General features: G+C 44.9%; 1 protein-coding gene across 1 annotated transcript in view; it reads right to left on the reverse strand.

Annotated features, from left to right (window-relative positions):
• MCCC2 (methylcrotonyl-CoA carboxylase subunit 2) overlaps positions 1-26473 on the reverse strand; it is a 260423-nt gene that overhangs the window by 61066 nt on the left and 172884 nt on the right. Inside the window, exons 11-12 of the mRNA XM_078675283.1 lie at positions 20238-20310; positions 4881-4957 (exon numbers count right to left, since the gene is read on the reverse strand). Coding sequence (XP_078531409.1) covers positions 4881-4957; positions 20238-20310 — 150 coding nt within the window. The remainder of the gene's footprint in view (positions 1-4880; positions 4958-20237; positions 20311-26473) is intronic.

Raw genomic sequence — 26473 nt, forward strand, 5'->3', positions numbered from 1 at the left:
GTTTTTCTCAAGTCAAATCTGACTTTGTGCACAGTACATCTGGGTGCTTATTCTGGGATAAGCTTTTTAGCTTACTCACTTATTTGTGCAGAATATACCTACCTTTGAATACTAAATATTTTGAAGCTAGAAAAAGCATGAGCATGACGGAAAGAGTGACAGGGAAAGGAAAGGCAAAATCTTAGCAGCAAACATAAAAACGTACATTTCTCGAAAAAGACTCTCAAAGTGTTGTCCTCTTCCCTATTTTATTATAGCCCTTCCAACATCACTATAAAAAATACAACACTACTATAAAAACAGATCTAACCAACTGGAAATTGTGGGATCTGCTGTTATGGCCTCTTAGACTTAATGTATCTTCCAAGTAGCCCTTGGAATGTTTTTATAAGTTGTGGATTAATGTTCCTCAAACCATCAGTCTGAGTTGATCTTGAGAAGCTGGTTGGTTGTGGGACTTTCTGCTCTACATAACTTACTAAATAATGTTTCAACTTGTTCTAAATTTTGAGAAAGCATCTTTTAATTACAAAAATTGGTGATGATTGAAGAACCTAGCATTGGGGAGCCTTACAAAGATGGGATAGTGAAAGGACTAAGCAGAGAAGTGGAAACATTGTGGATGCCTCGGTCATGGGCTAAACTTATGATGAGAGGAAAGGCAGCACTGTTGCAGTGAGGTACAGTGTGTGGCACATAGGGCACCTTTGGGATGCTAGGCAGTTTGTTGCACTTACATAGCTCAAGATGCTTATTTAATATCAATAAGTGCTGTGAATTTGCATGCCAGTGTTTCAAAGCATGTGAGTACGTCACACTAGAGTACCTATGGTAAAAAGATCCATCATTTGATACAATGATACACATTGGTTCAGGGATTTATTACAGTGACATATGCCTCACAGATGAAAACAGAGTTGTTCATGATCAAACAATAAAATAAGCTGCCACCTCATTTCCTACTACTGTGATAAACTACTTCAACTCAATCCTGCTTTTTAAGTCTTGCCTACGACAGCACCTGCTTTTTTGTTTGCGAGAGATATTGTATACAACAAGGGGCTTGCAGCCCGCTCCTTCCTTACCATTCAAGGGCTTCATGGTCGCTCTTATTTGCTACATTCAAATTGGCCATTGCGTGCTGGTTTAATTCCTCTTCTTTTGGTTGGAGCATGGACCATGAATTGCTGTCCTTCCGCTGATCGCCCAGTGATTGAGGCACTCATTTTCTTTTTTTCTTTCTTGTCATCCTTGGTGAACCTCCTACTATTTATAGCTATGACTTACTCTGCCGACATACTTCAAAGAAGCCCCTTCCTTCTTTTAAATGGATGTTTATTGTGAGAACAGATGTTATCTGCTTTTAAATATATTTTCACTAAGACAGACATAGACATGAGCGCAATTGCTTTCGCTATGTGGTAATTGTTTTGGCGACATTTCACAGTTTGTTTCTTTTTTACGCATGGGGAGATAAACTGATTTGCTCAGACTCAGGGGGGTGATGCTTAGACCAAACAAACATTTGCAAAGCCATTAGGTTTAGCCTTTGAGACTGCCATTTCCTGTCCAGTATGGACATTACCAACTTTGGCAATGACTTGTAGCCATGCTGTATAGCAGTGTGGCTGCTGTGCAGCATGTCTAAAAATACCAATAATAAAAAGGACTAAGATGCATTCAGAGCTCATACAAATAAAAAAAAGTGTATTAGGCCTGGCTCCGTCATAGCACTCTTTGCAAATTAGCTTTAGCCACACTGCAAAGCATCCAGGCTGCTGTCCAACTTGACTAAAAAATATTTCTAAATCCAATAGCTCTCACAGGCGAGACCTATCATTTTCTACATGGTTTGGCTGGGCATCCTGCTAAATTACCCTCTGTTTCAAGTGCTGTCCTCAGCATCTGCTCTTAGTCAAACACTCCTTGGAAGTACATGATTTATTACTCGGAAGTCTTTCATCTCCCCACGCCTTTGTTAGAAAGGTGGAGGTCTAGGAATCATCCTCAAAGACAATGTTAATATCACTTCCATTACTCTCAATGATTTCCCCATGACAAGCTCTCTGCTTCTTTTTTCCATTTCATCTGCAATTAATCTACGTGGCATTCCCTGTTACCCCCTACACGTAACAACTTCGAAAGTTTTCTGCTGCCTTTTTTACTCCCTTTGTACTCAGACATTCTAATTGAGTTATCTTAAGAGGATTCAGAATCTAGGCTGATTACCCTTTTAATCATGAGTCTTCTCGTCTGATCGATTCTCTCTTAGACCTTAACAGAGGTAACCGGGTGATCAACCCCAACCTTCAAACGGCGCATTTACTTCTCTTATTTCTGAATTATAGGTCTCACCAGTCGTGGTCTCTTTCTAACTTTGGCTTGGTCTGACTATTATTGCATTCCTTTTTACCGGTGATATGCTGCCCCCAACTGTAGGCCCCATAGCATTACCTATCTAGTGGTAACGAAAGACACGGTACAAGCTTCCTACTCAGTATTTCTGCAGCACTGGCCAACTAATGCCCGTTCCTTAATTCCACACTAGATCACAGTCTTGCTCACTTTAATCATATATCAATTGATACATCCCCAAGATGGCAGCGGGGACAGAGGTCTTAATACGAGCCCCTGGGGGTGCAGGATCAAAATTAAGTGCAAATCCAAATGTGCCTCCCCCGTACCGGGCGCCCCGAATTAAGACTCACCAATCGCATCCATCGAATAGGTGAACCAGAACCATGCTGCAGAGCCTCCACCGAAGGCATAGATCCGCACCACGCTGCCTTCGCCTCAATCAGGTTACCTCCGGCAACAGACGCCTCAACAGAACGTCAGAGTAAACACCGCTGGGACGCACAAGAGCCCCGCTGAAACCTCAATCAACACCGGACACCGATCATTCTTAAATTACAAGCACTGGAACAGCAACTGAACTTTTGAAAGCCGCTGATGGAACAATGAACCCCCTCGCGTCTACAACTACATAATCCTCTCCAATGAGACCGAGTGTTTCTCCACAGTTCCTCCGACCACCCCACAACCGGGGATATCAGGGGCCACTCTCCGGTTCCGCGCAAGTCCACCCTTCAAGATGAGCCGACATAATTTCGTGAGACAAGGGGTTCGCCACCGGACTGCCTGGTCCCAAAATGGCGCCCTTGGTGCTGAAAGCGCCCTTCTGAACCCTTTAAACGCTGCATTAAAATCAGTCCACCGCCTTCACATTCCTTGCCCCCAGTAAGCAGCTTTTCTGGCTGTACTCTAAGCAGAGCTGGTAATTCCTTCCAGCTCGGGTGAGGACCACTAACCCGCAAAGACAAAATCACATCCAAACCCAGGAAGAGGGGATGCGGGAAGCGCGCTGCCTGAACCCAAAATGGCGACCCCTACTCCTGCAAATATCACTCAAATCGCCAATCGCATTTCAAATGAACACCGGATACAATTTCAGCATGCACGGCATCATGATTCCTTAAGTCAATTGTCATGATGGAAAAATAAAGGGGTCTCCTTGCAGTTTCAATGCCCCCCCCACCCCCACCTCTCTCTGCGACTACTAGAAACCAATCTCCGGCGAGCCCCAAAATAAGGAAATCAGGTGGGATCATATGAAACAGGTCATGTGACATGGACGCCTGACCTTAAAATGGCGGTGGGCTGTCACTTTAAAAGCAATCCCTGATTCTGACTAACTCAACCCTCGCCAGCACGCTACCTTCTCCGCCTAACTCGTAGCTCTGATCCTACACCGCCTTCATGCAGGAGATCCATGGTCCCAAAAAGTGGCCCCCCGTCATCCTCTAACCCTCATCTATCGGAATAAACATCGGACCCTTCACCACAGAAACGGACCATCCTTCACCCACACAAACCACACTAGCTCCTGTGTTCTAACCTACAGTCCCGTCAACCCCAAAGCTGCCTGTCTTTAATGCAATGCCTGGTTCAAAGAAGGCAGTTTCTGCCCTCCCACTACCCTGACCATTAGGATAATACCGTTCCCTAGCCAAACGAACCACATCCCCAACAACCCCCCAAATATTATTCCTACACGCTCCCTAAAACAGCCTCACTACCACGCCAGCCTCAGCAGTCTAATAACACAGACGACATAATCCAACTACAGGTCCCTGACACCAACTTGAGGCCTGTCCACTAGCTGGCAACCTCCAGTTACCCTCTCTCTCTCTCTCTCTCTCTCTCTACATAGGACAAAGCACTGATCCTTAGACCGATTCCCCAATAACCCAATCACCTAGAGACAGGTGCAGGCACAGCTGGAATGTTCCGGATGCCGGTCCCATAGGAGACGCTAATTGCGGAAACTCCGAATAGACACCTCCCCTTCCAACTTAGACAAAATGTTAACAGTCACTCCACCTCACCTTACCCTCACACACATAACCACCTAAAACCACACGACCCGAACTCCTATTCCATCACTTACCCGCCCCAACCTCTCCCCTAAAACATAAAATACAGACTGATTAGACAACACCCAGAAACACTATTTGCAGACATTTACCGCTGCTCCGCCAAAGGGCAGCGGAAAATGGACCTCATTTTCCATACAGAAAGACTGGAAAACTGGAACAGCTGTGTTGAGGTCACTGCATTTCAACAGACCACTGCCCCAGGGTTGTCACCAAAAAGAAAATAAATAGAATGTGCATTGATTTAGTGACTTGTCAAATCCCAAAAAATTTCTAGCATCCATTGATATGCCTGAGCTTTATTGATAATCATTACACATGCACCATAGGCTTTCAAGGTAATTCAAAAAATAAAAAACATTACCATTTTAAATGGCTGAATTATTGGTTAAACAGTAGTATAGACTAAATAAAATCTAAAATAATGAAGTCTCCTTTACTTGCCTTCTTCGCTGACTCTGAGAAGAGAACGCCATTGTTTCCAATAATACCAACTGGATACCCAAATATTCTTGCAAAACCTTTGAAAATGCAAAGCCATGTTTAAATATTACAATTAACATTAGACTGTTACTGTATTGTCTAACAGACTAATGACCAGCAAGTACTAACATCCATATACAATATTTATTATTAATCATCTCTCAACTCTCCCTAAGTAAAACATGAATTGACTTGCGTTTGTTTAGCCACAGAATTATATTTTCTCCATGCATGGCAAATGTAAGAAACTGGGGTATTATTGGTGAAGAATGTGAGTCCTGCACAAGTAATAAGTCCCTAATTGTCTTTTTACATGGAAGCAAGCGCTCCATTGAAGCACTTGTCGCGAAGATGAGGAGTCCAAGGCCTACTTAGGGGAGATGATTTAGGCTTAGCAATTTGCTACCCTGCAACACCACCACTCAAATTATTGTCAAGTCTGTGCTTTTTGTTGTAAATTGGAAACGTACATCTATTACACACACTACCAAATACTATGCATTAAATTAAAATTATATAAATCAGGTGGATAGAAATACCTTTGGAGAAAGCTTCAGGTCATATTACACCCCTAGAAGGCACTGAACCTCATAATCAAAATACCCAACCAGACCCGCCCTACACCTAACGCAGATGCAACATCACGGTATAAGGGAGTTACGTGAATAATAAGGCAGACTGGTATTAGTTGAGGGAGTGGAGTATCCACCTCAAGTAATAACTACAACACTTGTCAAAGTGAATCCCTAAAGTCACAAAATTAACCAGAGCTAAACCCTCTGGTAGCTATAGCACAGAGGAGATCGGCTTAACTGAGGCAATGTGCAAAGTATTTATGCAGTGTCAAAACAGTGAAAGTGAAAACACAACAAGCTCAATCTCTCAGAAGTTTTAGGTCATTTTTCATGATTAGGCTACATAGAACCACATGAGTTACACCCATCGCTACTCATGTTACATCTATTAAAAATAAATAAATAACCTGAAAATGTAAGTAATTCAAGTGCTTTTTTTTCTAAAACCAAATTGCTTTGATGCTGGCAGGGATGCATTTTATTTACGCTTCAGTCATGACTAGTTTAGTTACCGAATAACTTTCACTATGACTTTACTACATTAATGCTTAAGTACATTCCAACTATCTGAAGCTTAAACTTTTTAAGTATGGGGTCTTTCTGAGGAGGGACCACGTTTTGAAGTTTACTGAACATACTTTATTGCATTTTATAGTTATAGATAACAAACAAGACTGCACATTTAGTTAGACATGCATCTGAGCATATTTGTCAAATAATTGTGATTTAATGGAGTCCAGATTAGAGAAAGCCCCCACAATAAAAAATAAGGAGTACCACTGTGTGCAGGGATAAGGAGGGTATATCAGATATTGATTACAGTAGCCATGGTCAGACCAGTGTGAAAAGACTCATTGGTTCACAAAGTGGGCTATGATCAAAGCCTGTTGGCCAACTCGTCTTTGTCAGTTACTCAGAAGTACTGGGTCCCCCAAGTGCCATAGGTCAGTCACGTCTGAGGGTCACACATGGTATGCTATCCAGGTGTAATCTTACGATTCATCACTTCCCCATCCCTAGGCCTGCGTCTTATATATTTATGAGCTCTTGCGGGTCTACATGGTGTGTGGTCACGGTTTGTGTGAGGTTATCCAGGAGTCTCTCCAAGGTGTGAACAGCCAGTCATTTATCTGTGATTTTAGTTATTTTGTATAGGAAGGATTTACCTGCTGATGCCAAGAAGATTACATCTGCTTGCTACGTTTTTCTTAACGAAGCATGCATCGCTTTCCACCCAATAGCTAGTCCATCCCGGACTAATATTAAGGCCAGATCTGCAAATCTGCGTTCAGATTTTCTTTTACCAGTATGTGGGAGCAATGACAGACGCGTATTTCTGAAGGGTTACTCGGTGGCTCAGAGTAGTCATGTTTATGTTTATGTTCTGCAGAAGCTTATTACAGTATGGGTGTAGCTCAGAGCAGTTCTACACCTTGTGCATGTAGTCAGAGTCTGCAGAACAACATCTGTGACAGTAGCTTTAGGAAGTGCTGTAAATATTACTCAGTTTGGCAGGCTCAGATGGGTTTGGTGGAAGTCATTCAATTGTATTGGCCTAAATATACTGTTTCTGGAGGCTGGTGCAACACATGCTGTCATCCTGCACCACTATTGGTCACGGATGTCCTTTCCGAGGATTTCTTTCCACTGTAGTCTCAGTTTAGCAAAGCATTCACAGGTGAGATCCAGTAATTACCTATGAATATTTGAAATGGTTTTCTTCACACCTCCCAGTAACGTCTGCGGCACCTTACTAGTCTCAGGTTCCACACTCATCTGCATCCCAGTTCAATTGCGCTACACAGGTCACATGAACGGAAGTGGCCCGGGGGAACTCCATATTCTTACATCACCTTGTTGAATGTGCAGAGACTTCCAGGATTATACGAGCCCCTGCATGCATTGAAGACGCATCTTTCCCAGAGTGAAATATTTACTATGATCAAGGTGACAAGAAGTTCTCGTGCACAGCAATGGGAGTTTGGGACCACAGACCACTGCTATTTTGCCACGGCTCATGTATTCATTTCAGCAATGTAGACCTGATCAGTCTAGGGATAGATTGTCGTCTTTGCTGAGCAACAGCCCAAAAATGTGGTTCTGACCAGACCATTGCTTATAGATATCACAATTCATCTGACTGGGTCATATAAGCCAATTTACCAGTGTGTTGAAATTGTGTGACTATGCAGTACTGTTCATAGTCCATGGCACTTAGACCGCTTCCTGGTTTCCTTTTATTACTCGACTCCTTTTACCTTATACTCAGGAAGGAATGCGTTACTTACCTGTAACTGCAGTTATCCAGTATTGGTATCTTTCATAGATTCACATGCCTGAATCATTCCCAGTCGTCGGGAAACTGTTTAATCAACCTTTTAGACCAAAGAGAAGGGCCTGCAGAGGATCTTCTCAAACGGGAAATTGCTGCCACGTTAACCTTAATGGAAGCGTGAGCAAGACCTGAATTCGCCAGGTGGAGAAGGTGAAGCAATATTTGTTCCGGAGAAGATCAAAGAGGGTGTAACTCCTTTGACTTGCACCAGATGCAGAACCTCTTCCATTTTAAGGAATATGTTTTGTTAGTACTGTCGGCTCGAGCCAGAACAGCCCTGCAGTCCAGAGGAATGTCTAGGCCGTGGAATTCTCTGAACTCAGGAGCCAAGCCGATAATTTGAGCACTGCTGGATCCGGATGTTGGACGTGTTGCTGGCTCATTATGAGGAGAGAGGGAAATGGTTTCAACGGGATCAGCGGTTCCTGGGAGAGAAGATTAAGCTCTGTGAATGAATGTTGGCGCGGCGATGCTGGAGCTATCAAGATCAGCGTGCAAGGTTCCGCTTTCAACTTCCTGAGGACCCTGGGAATCAGGGAGATTGGAGGAAAAGCGTACGCAAAGACGTTGAACCATGCGCTCGAAAAGGCATTCCCTAGAGATCCTTTTGGGGACGCCAGCTTGCGAAGTGTTGGCATTTGGCGTTCTGCTTGGTAGCGAATAGGTCCAAGCGAGGGGTGCCCCATTGGGAGAATATGCGGTTGAGAGTCTGCTGATTCACCTCCCATTCGTGGCACACTGATCGTTGTCTGTTAAGTGAGTCGGCGAGAAGGTTGTCTGTTCCTGGGACATATTCTGCCCGAAGGGATATGTTGTGATGAAGCAACTAGTTCCAGATTTTTTGTGATTCGTGAGAGAGTGTCCAAGAATGAGTACCCCCCTGTTTGTTTAGATAGTGCATTGTCATGGTATTGTCCGTCCGCACAAGCACTAGAGAATTTTCGATCCTGGGAAGGAATGCTAGAAGAGCCAGATAGACAGCTCGCAGCTCGAGGAGATTTATGTGAAGCTTCCGTTCGTAAAGGGACCACTTTTCGCTGATCTGGAGTTCTGGGAGGAAAGCTCCCCAACCTTCCAAGGATGCATCTGTTGTGATGGTATGTGGAGGAGCTGGAAGCAAGAAAAGTAAGCCTTGAGAAAGGTTCTGCGGGCGAGTCCACCACTGTAGAGTCTTGACCATTTGAGGGGTCACACGGATGACCTCGTCGAACGACCCTTCGTATTGGCCCCACTGAGCCGATAGCGCTTCTTGAAGAGGGCGCATGTGGAGGCGACAGTGCGGAATCAGTAGAATGCAGGAAGACATCATTCCAAGAAGGGATTTGAAAAGGCGCACTGTGAGAGACTTCTTGGATTGTATGCGATTTGCCAAGTAAAGAAGTCTGTTTTGTCGCTCTTGTGATGGAAAAGGTTTCTTCTGGGTCGTGTCGAGAACAGCACCCAGGAAGGTTATTTGCTGAGAAAGTTGGAGGACGGACTTGTCCGGATTTAGAGTGAGTACCAAGCAATTAAAAAGCTGCAGAAAGGGATCGGAAGACCTGGCTGCACCTTTTAAAGTGGGTGATTTGACGAGCCAGTCGTCCAGATATGGAAAGACCAGATGGTGCTGTTGCCCGAGATATGCAGCCACTGGAGAAAGGCATTTCGTAAAAATGCGTGGCGCTGATTTGAGTCCAAACGGCAGGACACGGAATTGGTAATGTCTGCCCGCCACTGCGAACCTCAGGAACTTTTTGTGATTCCGGTGGATAGGGATATGGAAATAGGCATCCTGAAGATCCAAAGACACCATGTAGTCGTTTGCGTTTAAAAGTTGCAGCACTTCTTGGATTGTAACCATGCGAAATGACTGCTTCTTTAAGAATTTGTTGAGACTTCTCAAGTCTAGGATTGGTCTCCATTTCTTCTCCTTTTTGCGCACCAGGAAAAAACAGGTGTAAAACCCCTTCCCCCATTGATGAAGAGGAAACCTTTCGATAGCTTCCTTCTGGAGCATAAGTGAAAGTTCCAGGTGTAGAAGACGTAGGTTTTTGTGAAGCATAGGTCGGGGAGGGGTTTGAGGAGGAATTTGAATGAACTCTAGCGAGTGTCCAAATTGAACCAGTTGAAGAACCCAACGGTCTTCTATTTGTTTCCATTTGTGTGGAAAATGGAAAATTCTTCCTCCAACTCTAGAGGGTAGAAAGGAAGCGGAGACCGGTGGTAGTGAAGAGTCATTGCCGCCGAGCGGCGTCTTTCTGTCGACCTCCTTTTCCTCAAAAGGAGGACTTGGTGTAAGATGATTGTTGTTGTTGTTGACGCTGCTGGCACTGTGGCCGATATTGCTGATTGGAAGAATAGGAAGATCGGTAGTGCAGGTAGTCTCCTCTAGAAGAAGACTGTCCCCTTCCTCTTGAGCCACGAAAAGGAGGGTTTTTAATTGAAGGGTACCCATAGCCCTAGCAGTATCGGTATCTTTTTTATACCCTCAAGAGTTTCATCGATATGTGTACCGAAAAGAAGCTCACCGTCGTAGGGCATGTCCAGAATTTTTGTCTGTACTTCCAGACGGAATGACGCTGCCTTTAGCCAAACTTGTATTACAAAATGAAATGCCAATACTGCCAAATAATTCAAGAGAGACTTATCATTGGGTTAATCCATATGAATTTGCATTTTATTTGCAAACATACCTCTTTTCTGTATTTTTCTCAGAATATTTTTTGTTACAAAAATGACTTTTTGAAGCACATTACAAATAAACAATATGTAAACAATAATCATGAAAAAACTTTGCTTTCATCCTTCATTCATACTGTGGACATATTCAATCGTACTAAACAAACACTCAAACAATTATCGGTCTAAAAGATCATACAATTTTTTACAATTTATATACAGTTCATAATGTGAAACCATAGATTCTCATTGGTGATATAACTCTCTGATTTCAAGAAAGATGTATTCAAATATCTTATGGTTTCCACGTGAAAAACGTGATCTGAGAAGGTCTATGCGTTTCAAACTCCCTGGTTCTGGAGTTCTCGTCAGGACCATGGGCTGTGAATGACAAATAAGGGGAACCTATATTAATGTGGGATCTATGTAAACTGCTTTTGGTTCAACACCCACTTCTCTGCCTCTTACCTCTCCAAGTGTGAGCTAGATGTGCCTCATCGTTTCATCACTTTCCGCGGAGCGGGACCACCTATATCACAAGTGTACAGTCTATATTTAATCCGATTGTATTGGCAACTTTCAGTATCAAAACATGCTTAAAATCATACTCACTGGTTTGGATATGTCTTACTCCTATGCTTCTGCAATAAATGAAGGACAATTTGTGAGCGATCTCCTCTAAATTGATGTTGGACTAACTATCCTTAGGGATGGGCGGAGATTCTTACCGGTTATGTGATTTAAGCACGCCGTGAAATTGGCTTCTGTTTGGTTTCGGCGGGCGGTTCACAGTGCGCCTGGGGGAATCAAAGGGAGAATATCTCAGTGTTTGAAAGCGGATTCGTTCTCGGTCAAACGCTCTTTCGAATGTCCGCTGGAACATACCTTAGGTTCACAGTGCGTTCCGTGTGGGTCCCGTCTCACGATCTGAGAACCGGCTTCGAAGATGTATTTACTTCCTGGTTATCAGGTCACATGACTCTCTTGTGTTTTGCGGTTGCCATCTTTGCCTAGTCATTTGGAACTAGTTGACTGTGTGGGTGGCATCATTCTCAAAGTGTGTATTTCATGTGTTGGTAAGCGGTGGTCTTGACGCTGGTTGTACATTTTTCATGTGGTAGCATGATTTTGTTCGTTTTTTTTCAGATGGGGTATCATATTGGATACGGAACCTTTATTGGTGCAGTGGCCATATAGGTGGTGTTTATAGCTTAAACATTTCTGAAAGTTCGTTTAATCCATCAATGGCTGTGTTAAATCTGACGATCATTGAAGCCTCTTTTTTAGACAGTTTTGCATCTATATCACCTCCTCTCGGATCTTGTTCCACTTTTGTTATTATTGTCCATCGCAAGTCTTTTTCTTCATGGTTGCTCAATTGCTAATGATTGACTAGAGGGGCATTAGGTACCTTCCGCTTTATCCTAGATTTATGTTGTTGGATTCTTGCGCGGACCTCTTGGTTTGTTTTCCCAATGTACAAGAGGTTGCATGGGCACCTTATTCCATAGATAACACATTTTGTCTTACAATTTGTAAATAATTCGTGTTTCCATGTTATTCCATTGTACTTGAAGATCGATCCTTCTTCTGTGGAGTCGCAGCAATTGCACCCTCCACATTTATGGTGTCCCATAATGGGGGTAAGCCCATCATGCTTCTCAGGTTGGTTGATGGTTTCATCGGGAGTGCGGCTCTCACCAGTTTGTTGGCCAAATTTGATTCTTTTTTGAAAGCGAATAATGGCGGTTTTCCAATTCTTCGCACAGATTTTTCACTAAGTGCCAATTGTTATTTACTGCTTTTTTTAGCAGATTCGAATTTGGACAGAAAGTTGTTACTAAAACTATTCGGTCCAATTTCTTTTTTACTTTTTTGGCCAATAAATGTTCTCGAGGAGTCCACCATGCTCGTTTCTTGGAACGGCGCAACAATTTTTTGGGGTACCCACGTTCAATGAGGTTGCTAGTTAGTTTATCAGCATGTTTCTCATATTCTTGTCTATCTTGACAATTTCTCCTGATCCTAAGGTATTGCCCATATGGCAAATTTTCTTTGAGACTGCGTGGGTGGTTGCTTTTAAAATGCAGTAGTCTATTTCGATCGGTTTCTTTTTTGTGTAGGGTAGTTTTTAATTCTCCTTCATCTGAAGGGTATACCTCCACATCCAAAAATGGAATTTTATTTTTTGAGTATACGAGGCTGAACTTGATTTCTTGTGTTCTATTGTTGAGCCACTGGTTAAATGTTTTTAATTCTTCTTCAGAGCCAGACCATACAAAAAACACATCGTCAATAAAACGACTCCAATGGTTTATTGCCCGTTTGAAAGGGTTATCTTGGTAAATGAATTTGTCTTCATAGATGGACATAAAGAGCACGGCTAGCTCCGGGGCGAATGGACAGCCCATCGCCACTCCGCCTATTTGTAGGTAAAAATCACCATCAAAGAAAAAATACTTGTTTTTTTAATGCAAATTTTGCCAACTGTAAGATAAATTCTGTTGGTACTTGTTCAGGTTTATCTCGTGTTTCCAGGTATTGTTTTAGAACCTGTAATCCTTCGTCCTGTGGTATTTGTGTGTACAAGGATGTTATATCCATTGTCACCAGCCAATCACTTCTATTATCGAATTTCACATCCTGCAATTTGTTAATGAAGTCCGTTGTGTCTCTAATGTAAGATTTTACATTAGGGATGAAAGGCTTCAGGAAGAAGTCTACGAATTTAGAGATTGGTTCCATCAAGGACTCACAGCCGGACACTATCGGTCGTCCGGGGGGAGAGTTGGCATTTTTGTGTACTTTTGGTAGTACGTAAAAGAGTGGAATTCTCGGATGTTTTATTTTCAGATATTCAAATTCTTTTTTTCCAAGGAATCCTTTTTCAAAGGCTTCATCGATAATAAAATGTAATTGTTGTTTTAGTTCCATTGTTGGGTCTTTGTTTAGTTTGCGATAACAATTTGTGTCATTTAGTTGTTTTTTTACTTCGTTGATGTATAGTTGGCGGTCCCATATGACAATTGAACCCCCTTTGTCCGCTTGTTTGATTATTACAGATGTGTCCTTTGCTAAGTTAGTTAATGCTAAAGATTCAGATTTTGTGGTGTTGTATTTTACCCACTTTGTCTTTTTCTCCATTTCGCCAATTGCTGAGAGTATGGTTCTCTCGAAGGTTAATACTTCCTTTGGTGTTTTGTAGTTGGGAGGGCAAAATGTGGATTTGTTATGAAGTCCAGTGATTTCCATGTTGTTATTCGTGGGATTTTCAGAAAAATAAGTTTTTAATCTAATTTTCCGGAAAAATTCTATGGTTTCCGTTTTCAATTTGACAAAATCTGTCTTTTTTGATGGGACAAACGTGAGTCCCTTTTGGAGTATATTCTCTTCGTCAGAACTTTGTTGGAAATGTTGAAAATTAGAGAAGGCGTCAGTTTTTGTAGTTCTGACGTCGTGTTGACATCTCCCAGGGTTGGGTGTATCTCGGTTTGCCTCTTGGTTTTGTTTGGCCTCTCCCTAAAAAAGAAGGGCCCTGTTGGTTTTGTTGGAAGGAACCTCTTCTATTGGTTGTCCTTCTTGGTTCTGTGTTATCTCCTTCACTATTACTACTTGATGAAGAAGTATCAGAAAAAGTGAGGTCTTTTTGAGATGATCTTCCCTGATTTTCTTGTAAGTATCTTCGGGAGTCTGGCCGTGAGTAAAAATCCTGTTGGAGATAGGGGTATACCTTCTCTATGTTGAAATTCTTTTGATCTTTTTCAAATTGGTTTGTTTTTTGGTTGACGGTGTAGTCTTTGAAATCACTGATTTCTTTTTCCACTTTTTCCAATAGTCCTTTGGCGTCTGATATGAGATCGTTGGTGGTAATACTTAATTGTAGTTTCTCAATTTCCTCCAATTGTGCTTTCGATAGCCTTTGGGCCGTTTCAATTGTCAGGACCATTAGGTCCCGACTACATTTCGTTTCAATGAAACTATATCCCTTCTTATAGATGGGGTCCTCCGTGAAGACGACCCGTATGTTCTTTATCTGTAGGCCTCCTGGGATAGTGCCCGCTCTCAGGTGTTGGAGTAAAAAGTGACCATGTAGGTCCGTCCGAATCTGTTTTTTCCTTAGTCTTAGGAGTTTGTCTGTTTCAAAAAATTGTTGCGCCGTTCCAAGAAACGAGCATGGTGGACTCCGAGAACATTTATTGGCCAAAAAAGTAAAAAAGAAATTGGACCGAATAGTTTTAGTAACAACTTTCTGTCCAAATTCGAATCTGCTAAAAAAAGCAGTAAATAACAATTGGCACTTAGTGAAAAATCTGTGCGAAGAATTGGAAAAACCGCCATTATTCGCTTTAAAAAAAGAATCAAATTTGGCCAACAAACTGGTGAGAGCCGCACTCCCGATGAAACCATCAACCAATCTGAGAAGCATGATGGGCTTACCCCCAGTTATGGGACACCATAAATGTGGAGGGTGCAATTGCTGCGACTCCACAGAAGAAGGATCGATCTTCAAGTACAATGGAATAACATGGAAACACGAATTATTTACAAATTGTAAGACGAAATGTGTTATCTATGGAATAAGGTGCCCATGCAACCTCTTGTACATTGGGAAAACAAACCAAGAGGTCCGCGCAAGAATCCAACAACATAAATCTAGGATAAAGCGGAAGGTACCTAATGCCCCTCTAGTCAATCATTGGCAATTGAGCAACCATGAAGAAAAAGACTTGCGATGGACAATAATAACAAAAGTGGAACAAGATCCGAGAGGAGGTGATATAGATGCAAAACTGTCTAAAAAAGAGGCTTCAATGATCGTCAGATTTAACACAGCCATTGATGGATTAAACGAACTTTCAGAAATGTTTAAGCTATAAACACCACCCATATGGCCACTGCACCAATAAAGGTTCCGTATCCAATATGATACCCCATCTGAAAAAAAACGAACAAAATCATGCTACCACATGAAAAATGTACAACCAGCGTCAAGACCACCGCTTACCAACACATGAAATACACACTTTGAGAATGATGCCACCCACACAGTCAACTAGTTCCAAATGACTAGGCAAAGATGGCAACCGCAAAACACAAGAGAGTCATGTGACCTGATAACCAGGAAGTAAATACATCTTCGAAGCCGGTTCTCAGATCGTGAGACGGGACCCACACGGAACGCACTGTGAACCTAAGGTATGTTCCAGCGGACATTCGAAAGAGCGTTTGACCGAGAACGAATCCGCTTTCAAACACTGAGATATTCTCCCTTTGATTCCCCCAGGCGCACTGTGAACCGCCCGCCGAAACCAAACAGAACCCAATTTCACGGCGTGCTTAAATCACATAACCGGTAAGAATCTCCGCCCATCCCTAAGGATAGTTAGTCCAACATCAATTTAGAGGAGATCGCTCACAAATTGTCCTTCATTTATTGCAGAAGCATAGGAGTAAGACATATCCAAACCAGTGAGTATGATTTTAAGCATGTTTTGATACTGAAAGTTGCCAATACAATCGGATTAAATATAGACTGTACACTTGTGATATAGGTGGTCCCGCTCCGCGGAAAGTGATGAAACGATGAGGCACATCTAGCTCACACTTGGAGAGGTAAGAGGCAGAGAAGTGGGTGTTGAACCAAAAGCAGTTTACATAGATCCCACATTAATATAGGTTCCCCTTATTTGTCATTCACAGCCCATGGTCCTTACGAGAACTCCAGAACCAGGGAGTTTGAAACGCGTAGACCTTCTCAGATCACGTTTTTCACGTGGAAACCATAAGATATTTGAATACATCTTTCTTGAAATCAGAGAGTTATATCACCAATGAGAATCTATGGTTTCACATTATGAACTGTATATAAATTGTAAAAAAATGTATGATCTTTTAGACCGATAATTGTTTGAGTGTTTGTTTAGTACGATTGAATATGTCCACAGTATGAATGAAGGATGAAAGCAAAGTTTTTTCATGATTATTGTTTACATATTGTTTATTTGTAATGTGCTTCAAAAAGTCATTTTTGTAACAAAAAATATTCTGAGAAAAATACAGAAAAGAGGAATGTTTGCAAATAAAATGCAAATTCATATGGATTAACCCAATGATAAGAGTCTCTCTTGCATTTAGTTTAACTCAGATGCACGAAATGAAATAAGTGTGTTGAATTATTTGGCAGTATTGGCATTTCATTTTGTAATACTAGTTAAGGCAGGGTTTGGCCTTACTGCATGGGAACCCATACCCAGTGGTGATTATAGATTTAGCCAAACTTGGCGCTGTAGAACCGCAGCACCGGCCAGTTGGCGAAATCCTGTAGAGGCGATATCCATCGCACAATAGATGATTTCGGACGCCGAACGTTCGCCCTCCAGCAAGAACTTCTTTGCTTCTTCCTTCGAATCGTCTGACAAGGCCCCGAGATATGGAGCAATGTCCACACACAACTGTCTGTTATAGCATCCTAACAGTGCTAAGAAATTGGAAGCACGCACTATTAATGCTGACATAGACGAAAAACGTTTCCCAATGTTATCAAGCCATCTACCTTCCTTGTCGGGAGGAGTGGCCAGCGGAGCAGAAGGGTTTTTAGATTTCCGATGAGCGGCTTGTGTGATGACGGAGTCAGGTTCTGGGTGTCCGGTTACGCAGGCTGGAGCAGTGTCCGGAGCCCTGTATTTCTTGTCCAGCCGAGTTAGCACCGGGGGTATCGAAGAAGGGTTGTGCATTATCTTTACACCCTGATCCCATATATAGTCAATAATAGGTACAGATCTGACAGATTTTTTAAAAGGCTCCTTTAAGTCATAAAGGAAGCAATTCTGTTGGTGCGCAAGCATGGGAATCTGGAAACGTTGTGCAGCTCTTTCCAGGATGTTATGGAAACCCCTGATATCCTCAGGAGGCGAGTCAGCTGGAGTAGGCACTGGGGATGCTGGAGAGGGGATCACATAATCATCCCACTCATCATGTGTCGATTGGGAATCTTGGAGTTCTCCTTCCTCATGTGGATCCTTGTCCTCATCATCCGTGGAAGGCAGAGGCAGTGGTGTGGAAGGCCCAGGTTGTAAAATCAGAGGAGAAGGCCGTGGTCTTGGTGGTGGAGAGACCACGAGACGTAGCAGAAGTTGGAAATCTCTGCTTATAGTCAGTAATTAGAAATTGGGGGTCGGAAACCAGAGATGCAGGTAGACAAACCATGGGAGGTGGAGGTGGATGGCACTCTTCAGGATAATCCACATTGTCCTCCAGTTCTTGGTCATCATAGTCCGAGCTGTCGGGGTACTGGACGTGAAGCTCAGATGAGCTTGTCGCAGTCCTGACATACTGCCATCATCAGAATCTTCCTCCTCCAAGAGGTGAGTTGGAGGCAATGGTCGGACCCTACTTGGAGAAGTCAGGGCTGGTGTGAGCGTGCGTTTGGTAATCTTGAGGTGGACATACGCACTTTGGATTCTGCCGTGAGGGTCGACGGGCACCATGGCTGGTAACGTCGATGGAGCGCCCGTAGAGGGTGCCGTCTTCGTCGGTGTTGTCCTCGTCGGCTGAGTCATCGTCGGCGGTGTCGTCGTTGTCGACGGAGCCCTCGTTGACGACGGGGTAGACGTCGACGGAACAGTCTCCGTCGACGTAGGCGTGACACGCTCGTCGGCAATCGTAGTGTCGACGCTGGTTTTGACGTCGACGATGATTTCTTTATTTTTATCGTGGACGAGAAAGACTTACCAACCGATGACGAAGTCTTCGACGTGGACGATGTTGAAGACGTGACCGAAGTTGAGACGGTCGTCGTCGGCGAGGTGACAGTCAGAGATGCAGACGGAGATTTTCTCGTCGTCCAAGCCACCGTTGACGAGGCAGTCGTCGACGAGGTGGAAGCCGGCTTCTTAAAGGTGTGAAGAACCTCCTGAGGAGAAACCTTTGCCGGTACAGCCTTAGGATGGGCCTCTGAAGACTTTTTGTGCGTCTTGTTTTGAGGTGGCTGCGATGAAGCTCCTGGAGAGGTCACTCTGGGTCTTTTCTGTGAGGAATGTGAAGACTGGGAGAAACTCTCACTCTCAGAAGACAAGGCTTGGTCTTTATCTTTAAGCCTCTGCAGCCAAATTAAGAGGCGTCCCTTCCGGTCTTTGGGGTTTTTGAAGAAAAGGTGAGACATACCTTACAGTCCTTTGAGGAGTGATCCGGGTAAGGCAGTAGAGACAGTCCTTGTGTTGGTCATCAACAAGAAGTCTCTTTTTACCACAGGAAGCACAGGGCCTAAAAAGGCCTTTTTTAGGAGTATCTGCCATGAAGAACTTCAGAACTTCACACAGAAGATGGAATTTTGAAGAAAAATTACTGGAAATCCAGAAAACAGGGAAAACTGAGCAGAGCTCAGTGGAGACTCCCGTAGCACGATGTGCGGTAGAAAATCTGAGGGGCTAGAGCTTCTTCCAGGAAGTTTCCAGAGGGTGGTGATAGCTGATTGGCTCTTCTCTGAAGTTTGGTCCTTTTTACAAAAGGACATGGATATGTTACTAATGTGAGGCCCTTGGCCTATTACTATATATGTCTAATGAGACATTACTTTATTTATGTACCGGGGACTCCCATCCCGACGACAGGGAATGATTCAGGCATGTGAATTTATGAAAGATACCCTAATACTGGATAACTCCTCACTGCTCTGCAAATAGGCAAATACTTTTCTTTTCATGACCTCCCTTTTTAATTATCCCATTTCATTAGCTCTGGTCATCACCTGATACATACCGGTATGCTTTCAATATGTGACATATGCTGACATATGTTAATGTGTTACAATGAGAACGGACAACAATTCATATTGATTGAAAATAAGTGTTCTACAATGAAACTATATAACTGTGGATTTACACCATGAAATGGTGTTTCATTTTATGTTCAATCCATTGGGCCAGTAGCACTCTATCACTTTGGATCTACAAGCTAAAGTCCTATCGTATCTACATTTTTGACTGTAGGTTATGTTATGGTAAAAGAATTTATATAGCGCAACATATACCCGAGAGTGTCTTGGCCCTGATAGCTAAGCAGAGTGAGGGAAGGTGGTGGCAAGAACAGTTTACCTATTGAAAAGCAAAGTTTTAACAAGTTTACTAAAGGCCAACAGAGACGGTGAGGATCTGATATGGTGGAGAAGAGTATTCCAAAATCTAGTGGCTCCTGCAAGGAAGCTGCTACCGCCCATTTGGTTTTCTTGAATCTAGATGGTGTGACTGAGTAGGTGCCCAGAGATCTGAGATTCCCATTGGGGGATATACCAAGAGATGGCATTTCTTAGACATTCTGGACCCATACCATGTCGGGCCTTAAAGATGAGACGGAGGCTTTTTAATTTGATATGATTACTGACAGTAAGCCAGTTAACTTCTTTGATGGCAAGGGTTAGACTGATGTTTCGGAAGATGGAGGAGTACTCTAGCAGCTGAGTTCTACAAGACCGGCAATACAGAACCTGCAGATTATTGTAGTAATTTTCTGCAAATTGATATATAAGTTGTTGCAGTAAGGAGTGGCAAAAGGCTACAGGCTGTAGGACAAAATGAAAGATAGTTTGCTATGCTGGCTGCTTCGAACTAGAAGGCATTTTATATACCGCACCGCTTCACAGCATGTACTCTAAATTTCACAAGGTCCACTTCTCTTTTTCTTAAAATTCCCAGTAAGCACAGCCTCAAAGTAATCAGGTCCTGACTACATGCTTTTTACACACAATTACCATACCTGTGATTAAGGTGTCACCATATAATGCTTTGAACTCATCAAATTTACTTCCATCCACGATCCGGGCAATGACCTAAAAGTATACAAGAAGGAGTACATTGATGCAGAATATTTCAGGAGTTTTTCAATTTGATCCAGTTTGCAGTTGAAACCCATAATTACACTGATTTTTTAATTTATATGAACTCAAACATCTAAAAGGAAATGTAACACTCCAATCAAAAAAAGCAAACATATGGAATTCATTTCCAGACAGTACTGATTAGTACTAAAAAGAGGTTAACATTTGCTGATGCTACTATTTATGTCTTTAGGACCAGGCATAAAAGGATTATGTTACTTACCCAGTAAGCATCTGTTCTTGGCATGTAGGGCTGTAGATTCACATGCGTTGCATACTCCTGCCATCTAGAGTTGGATCCTGATGTTTGCAAGTTCTTCTAAGAAGTCTTTCCCTGTCATGAGATAAGGTGACTCCTCCTTTCGGTGATAGTGCGCATGGGCAGCGACTCCATTGTTAGATTGTTTTCCCGCAAGAGGGTGAAAGTGGAGTAAGTGTGTGTATTACAGAGATATTCACATGTATGTAATGTAATGTAGTCTTATAAAGCGCTGTCACCCCACGGGTATTCTGGCACTGAGGTTACATTAGCTCCCCTATTTGCACATATTACCATAAGAATGACTGTTCTGCATTTCACCCTTGGGAAGAGCCAGGTTTTAAGCTTCTTCCTAAAGTGTAGGAAATCTTCTATTTGTCTAAGATTAGGCGGGAGTTCGTTCTAGAAGTGAGCGGCTGCACAGCTCAATGCTCTTCCTCCAAACCTGGTGGTTCTAATTCTGGGTGTGCTAACCAGATGGGCTGCAGAGGATTGGGGGCTTCTTGTAGGGGCATACCAGACACATTTTTCCCTGCAGTGGCACCGACCCTAGTCCTGGCAGAGCCTTGAAGATGATACAGAGTGATTTGAACTGAATCCTCTGTGGTATTGGAAGCCAATGGAGCTCTTTAAGGGTCAAAGAGGCAGATGTTCTGTGTGGTTTATTTAGGGTTAGCTTTGCAGCTATCGTCTGAATTCTTTGAAGTTTCATGATCAGAGACTTAGAGGCGGGAGGAGCATCGCTAGGCACCGATGTGAGGGGAAGCAAACTCGAGGGTTCCGTCCGTAGCATCCCCCCGCCTGCAACAATCCGGATATCCAAGGGGGGCCCCTATCCCCGAAACTGGTGGCGGAAATACTGGTGCTGGTGTTGAGCGCTCACGGAGAGGTGAAGGTGTCTTGACGGCAGATAAAATGCTGATCATCTTCCCGACGGGTCCGGGCGCGGAGCGATCAAGATGGAGGCCGGGCACTGATACGACTACCTTAGCTGCGCACTGCCGAGGAGATGATTGCCACACTACAGCATTCTCTGAAAACAGTTGAAGCCAAGGTCAAGGTGCTAGAGCTGAGTACAGAAGACAGTGAAGGGCCTTACGCAGGAACAACCTGCGTATTGTGGGGGTCCCGGACCGAGAGGCAGGGGACAATGCGGTGCAGTATATGGAGAACTGGCTTAAATCGGAAGTGGCACCGGAGGGGCCCTCCTCCTTCTATGCACTCGAGCAAGCCCACAGTGTCCCGGCTAGACCACCAAAACCTGGGGCCTCTCCTCGGCAGATGGTGGTGCTGCTGCTTCGTTACCGGGACAGGGATCATATCATGCAGCAAGCCCGAGAGTAATTAAATTTGCAGATTGGGAATGCCAGGGTGCTGATTTTTCCGGACTTCAGCAGGGAGGTACAGTGGCAACGTGCTTCCTTCCTACCTCTGAAACGAAAGTTGCGCCAGTTACAACTCCCATATGCCATGTTATTCCCAGCACGTCTCCAGGTGGTCGCAAAACAGACTCACTTCTTTACTGCCCTGCAAGAAGCCTGGCAGTGGCTGGAGATGCGTCAGACACACTAGGTGAGTGCGTCGCCGCCGGGAAGTGCCCAATGGACATCGGGGACCCCACCACTCTGAGGGCTCCCACACCGTTGCAGAGATTAGCCAGGGGGGGGGGGGGGGGGACTAGCCCAAACTCAACAAATAGCGAACATGGTATGGACAGATCTGAAAGCTCCCCTCCCAGTAGCACGAACCAAGACTCAGATTGAATTGCCAGATGTCACACCCCAAACAGCGGATGGAATGGTCTGAAGGTCTCACGCAGAGCTGCATGAGGAATGGTTCTTGTGACGATGGGGACTGACTGCTGGAGAGGCTGCCATGTGGTTGCACCAGATCACTGGCACCAGAGCAACTGCTGGGGTCACCACTGGTATTACGGGGCGGGGGTTAGCCGGGGAAGGGGGGTCTGAGTCCCACAGGGACAGCTTATGCCTTTCCACTTTTCGTGACTTGTAGTTCACCACACTAGTTTCGATGGGGACTTGTTAGTTGATACCTGTCCTGGGGAGGGGTAGTTGGGGTGTTGAGGGGATTTTGTTTGGGGTCAGGCATGTGGCTATGGGGAGGTTCGAAGGAGGACTGACACGGTTCGATCAATGGGATCCCCAGTAGACATTAAATGCATCTCCTGGAATGTCAGGGGGATGCGCACGATGACGCGTTGTCATAAAATACAAGCGTATCTGGTGCGAAGAGGGGTACAGATTGCCCTGTTGCAGGAAACTCATTTGACACGGAAGGAAGAGATCGCGTTGCAGAAAAGATGGCGGGGGCAGGTATATTGCACTACGTATTCGGCCTATGCCAGAGGCACCTTGATTTGGGTGCGGGCAGGGGTTCCTTTTCAGAGTACCAGAAAGCTGGTGGATCCGGATGGCAGGTATGTGGTGGTATCGGGCGGTTAGGTGCAGAGATATAGTGCTAGGGAGTATTTATGCCCCCAACGTGGACTAATCTACATTCTTTGCACACCTCTCAGTGACGCTGGCGACTATGCTGACATGGTCGGTGCTGCTGGTAGGGGTGGGGACTTGAACAGTATTACTGACGTTGACCTAGACCGATCTCACCCACCACTCCTAGATGCTCCCATACATAGGCTTGCAGCAATCAGACGTGACTGGCAGAGACAGTGGGGATTGACGGATACCTGGACGGCCAATCACCCGGACGAAAGGGATTACTCCTACTACTCTGCACTGCAAGTTAGGTTGGACTCGATCCTATGTTCCCCAGACGTGAATGGTGGGGTCACACTCAGTGAATACTTGGCTAGAACGATTTCTGATCAGAACCTGTTGTTGTCCTTAGACTGGCATGTGGATCTGACCTACCATACCTAGTTGGCACTTGCGCCCGAAGGCATTGGAAGATCCGGTGTTTCGGGCCACAATAGGATTCGCTATTGAGGATTATTTTTTAGATAATGCCAGGACAGCGACGAGTCCTCTTATTGAGTGGGACCCTTTTAAAACTGTTGTTAGGGGAGGCTGCATTGGGGAAGTAGTTGGGGTACGGAGGGTACTGCTGCGGGAAGTGCACACTGCGGAGCGCAGGCTCAGGGAATTGGATAAAGACTGGATAGATAGGCAATCCGATCTTCTTGCAGCCCAGGAAGACCTCGCTACGCAAGTAGAAAAGCTGCACTGCTTTGATTATAAGGCATACATCTCCCGAGCCCATACGGAACGTGCAAATCTGGGGCACTGTTGGCCTGGTTGGCAAATCCCGCGTGTTGGGGCAGGACGATCTTGGAATTGAGGGGACAGGGGGCAGAGGTATTCTACAATCAACAAGATATCAATGCTCAGTTTTTGCAGTATTATGCTTCCCTCTACCAGAGTAGACTTGACCCAGGGGCTGAGGACGTGGTGGGTTTCTTGGCTGGAGTGGAGCTTCCGACGGTTGATGCAGAGGCGGCGGAGGAACTAGGCAGGGAGGTGGAGATTGGGAAAGTACGAAGCGCCTTAAAACATATGGCTAGGTATAAGACCCCGGGGACGGATGGGCTCCCGGTGGAGTTTGACTCTGCATACATAGCTGTATTGGCCCCACGACTAGTAACACTGAACAACAAGGCAAAACAGAAGGGTTGTCTAACTGCTTCAACGAGGGAAGCGATAATTGTCCCACTGTTAAATCCTGGTAAGCCACCTGAGGACCGGACTGCGTATTGGCCCCTAGCAATGCTAAACTTAGACTATAAAAAATTAAGCCGGACATTGGCAAGTCGGCTATTAGCCCACATGCCGACACTTATCCATGTAGATCAGGCAGGCTTTATCCCATCCAGGAACACGGCGATGAACGTCCGGAAGGCTGCTGCGTGTCTTGGGGCAGACACCTATTGCAAGGAGGAGGCATGCATTTTTATGGTCGACATTGAGAAGGCTTTTGACATCCGAGAATGGCCGTATCTCTTTGGAGTTCTGCGAGCCTTGGGGACCGCTACGTAGAGTGGACGGAGCTCGTATACAAAAATTCCACTGCCAGGGTCCGGACGGGGGTGGTTGATTTCAGAGCCTTGTATGGTGGGCAGAGGGACGAGGCAGGGTTGTCCGCTTTCGCCCTTACTGTTTGCCCTGGTCGCTGGAACCCATGGCTGCGCATGCCAGGTCAGGCCGTTACTATCAGGGGCTGATGGTGGAGGGACAAATCCAGCACATTGCGTTGTATGCGGATGACCTCCTACTGTTTCTGGCCGACTCGGGGGAGGCCTTGCGAGGAGCTAAGGAGCTGCTGGGTGTCCTATGTTGCGGGCTTAGGGTGAATTGGACCAAGTCATGTCTTTTCCCTATGCGGCCCATAGAGATGGATCTGCGGAAGCCGAGGGTGTGCCTTGTGAAACTAGATGCCTACCTTACCTGGGCACTTGGATATACCATGACCCAGTAGATCTGCTAGAGGGTAACATAGGGCACGCAGTACGTAGCATGAAGGGCAACTTTGAGTTTTGGGGGACCCTCCCATTAACTGTGGCAGGCAGGGTGGCATTGGTGAAAATGGTTACATTACCAAGGCTTCTCTATTTCTTCAAGACGCTACCACTCTGGATCTCACCCAAGATTTTTGGGCAACTCAATACAATGCTCATGGGTTTCCTCTGTGGTACAGGGAGGCGGAGAGTGGCTCTCACCACTATGATGAGACCCTGGGCGGAGGGAGGCTTTGCGGTGCCAGATTTTGAGGCCTACTATCATGCAGTACAGCTGCAGTGGTACACGAAATGGATGGCAGGACGGTTAAAAAACTCTGAGGACCAAGATGCTCTGGACCCGGGCCTGACCCTCTTTTCCCGGGTGCTGCTGTGTCTTCCTGTGGGGGTGGGAAATCCCCTCAGATTCACAAACAGTGTGCCAATGTTGGAACAGGCTAGCTAGACGAGCGTGGGTGCGGACCCCGTATGCGCCTGAGATTCCATTGGTTATTTGTGAAGCATTGCTCCATGGAGAGGACTGGAGCGGGTTGTGATTATGCACTGAGGTTGGGATCTCTACTATAGGAGATTAATTTGAAGACAATACCTTGCTTCCTTTTAATGATCTTCAGGAAAGGTACAACCTCCACAGAGGTGTTTTCCTCCTACATGCCGCTTAGAAGGCAACTAACAGAAAACATTGGCGAGGGGGGATGGTGGAGCCCTAGAGCTGCCTGGGCTGTCAATGTGTGGTGATGGCGGCGAGTACTATCAAGGCAGTCACCTGCCTTTACAGGCGCATCACACAGGGACTGCGCCGGCCCCTCACAGCCCTACGTCTCAAGTAGGAGGAGGACCTGGGTGAGGCTATTGATGAGAAGCTATGGGGAGAACTTGTGGAAAGGGCCTGGAAAAGCTTTAGGGACGCACAAATCCAGTTGATTCACTACTGTGTCCTGCACAGGGCATACCTTACCCTGGGCAAGGTTAATGAATACTTCAGGCCGGGACTGTGTGCCCGAGATGCAATCTAGAGGGTGCGGGGTTCCTCCACATGTTTTGGGATTGTCCACATCTGGGAGAGTTCTGGAGGGAGGTGACAACTAGGCTGGCGGCCGTGACGAAGAGAGACATAGCATTGACGCCAGGTTGTTGTTTGCTGCACTGGTTCCCTCATAATGCTAAAAATAAAGTTACTAGTAAGTTCATAGATCTGGGGTTGGTGATGGCTAAGAGAGGACTTACTAGTAAACAAAAAACGAGCCAAGTGTGACACGCTGGACAAGGGAGTTGGGGAAGTGGGCGGATTGCGAGGTGACCTTAAGACTGCAGATGGCCAACCGCACTGGTAATGAGAGAACATTAGAGATGGCACGGGCATG

The sequence above is a fragment of the Lissotriton helveticus genome, chromosome 2_1 (assembly GCF_964261635.1).
Source record: "Lissotriton helveticus chromosome 2_1, aLisHel1.1, whole genome shotgun sequence".
Classification (NCBI taxonomy): domain Eukaryota; kingdom Metazoa; phylum Chordata; class Amphibia; order Caudata; family Salamandridae; genus Lissotriton; species Lissotriton helveticus.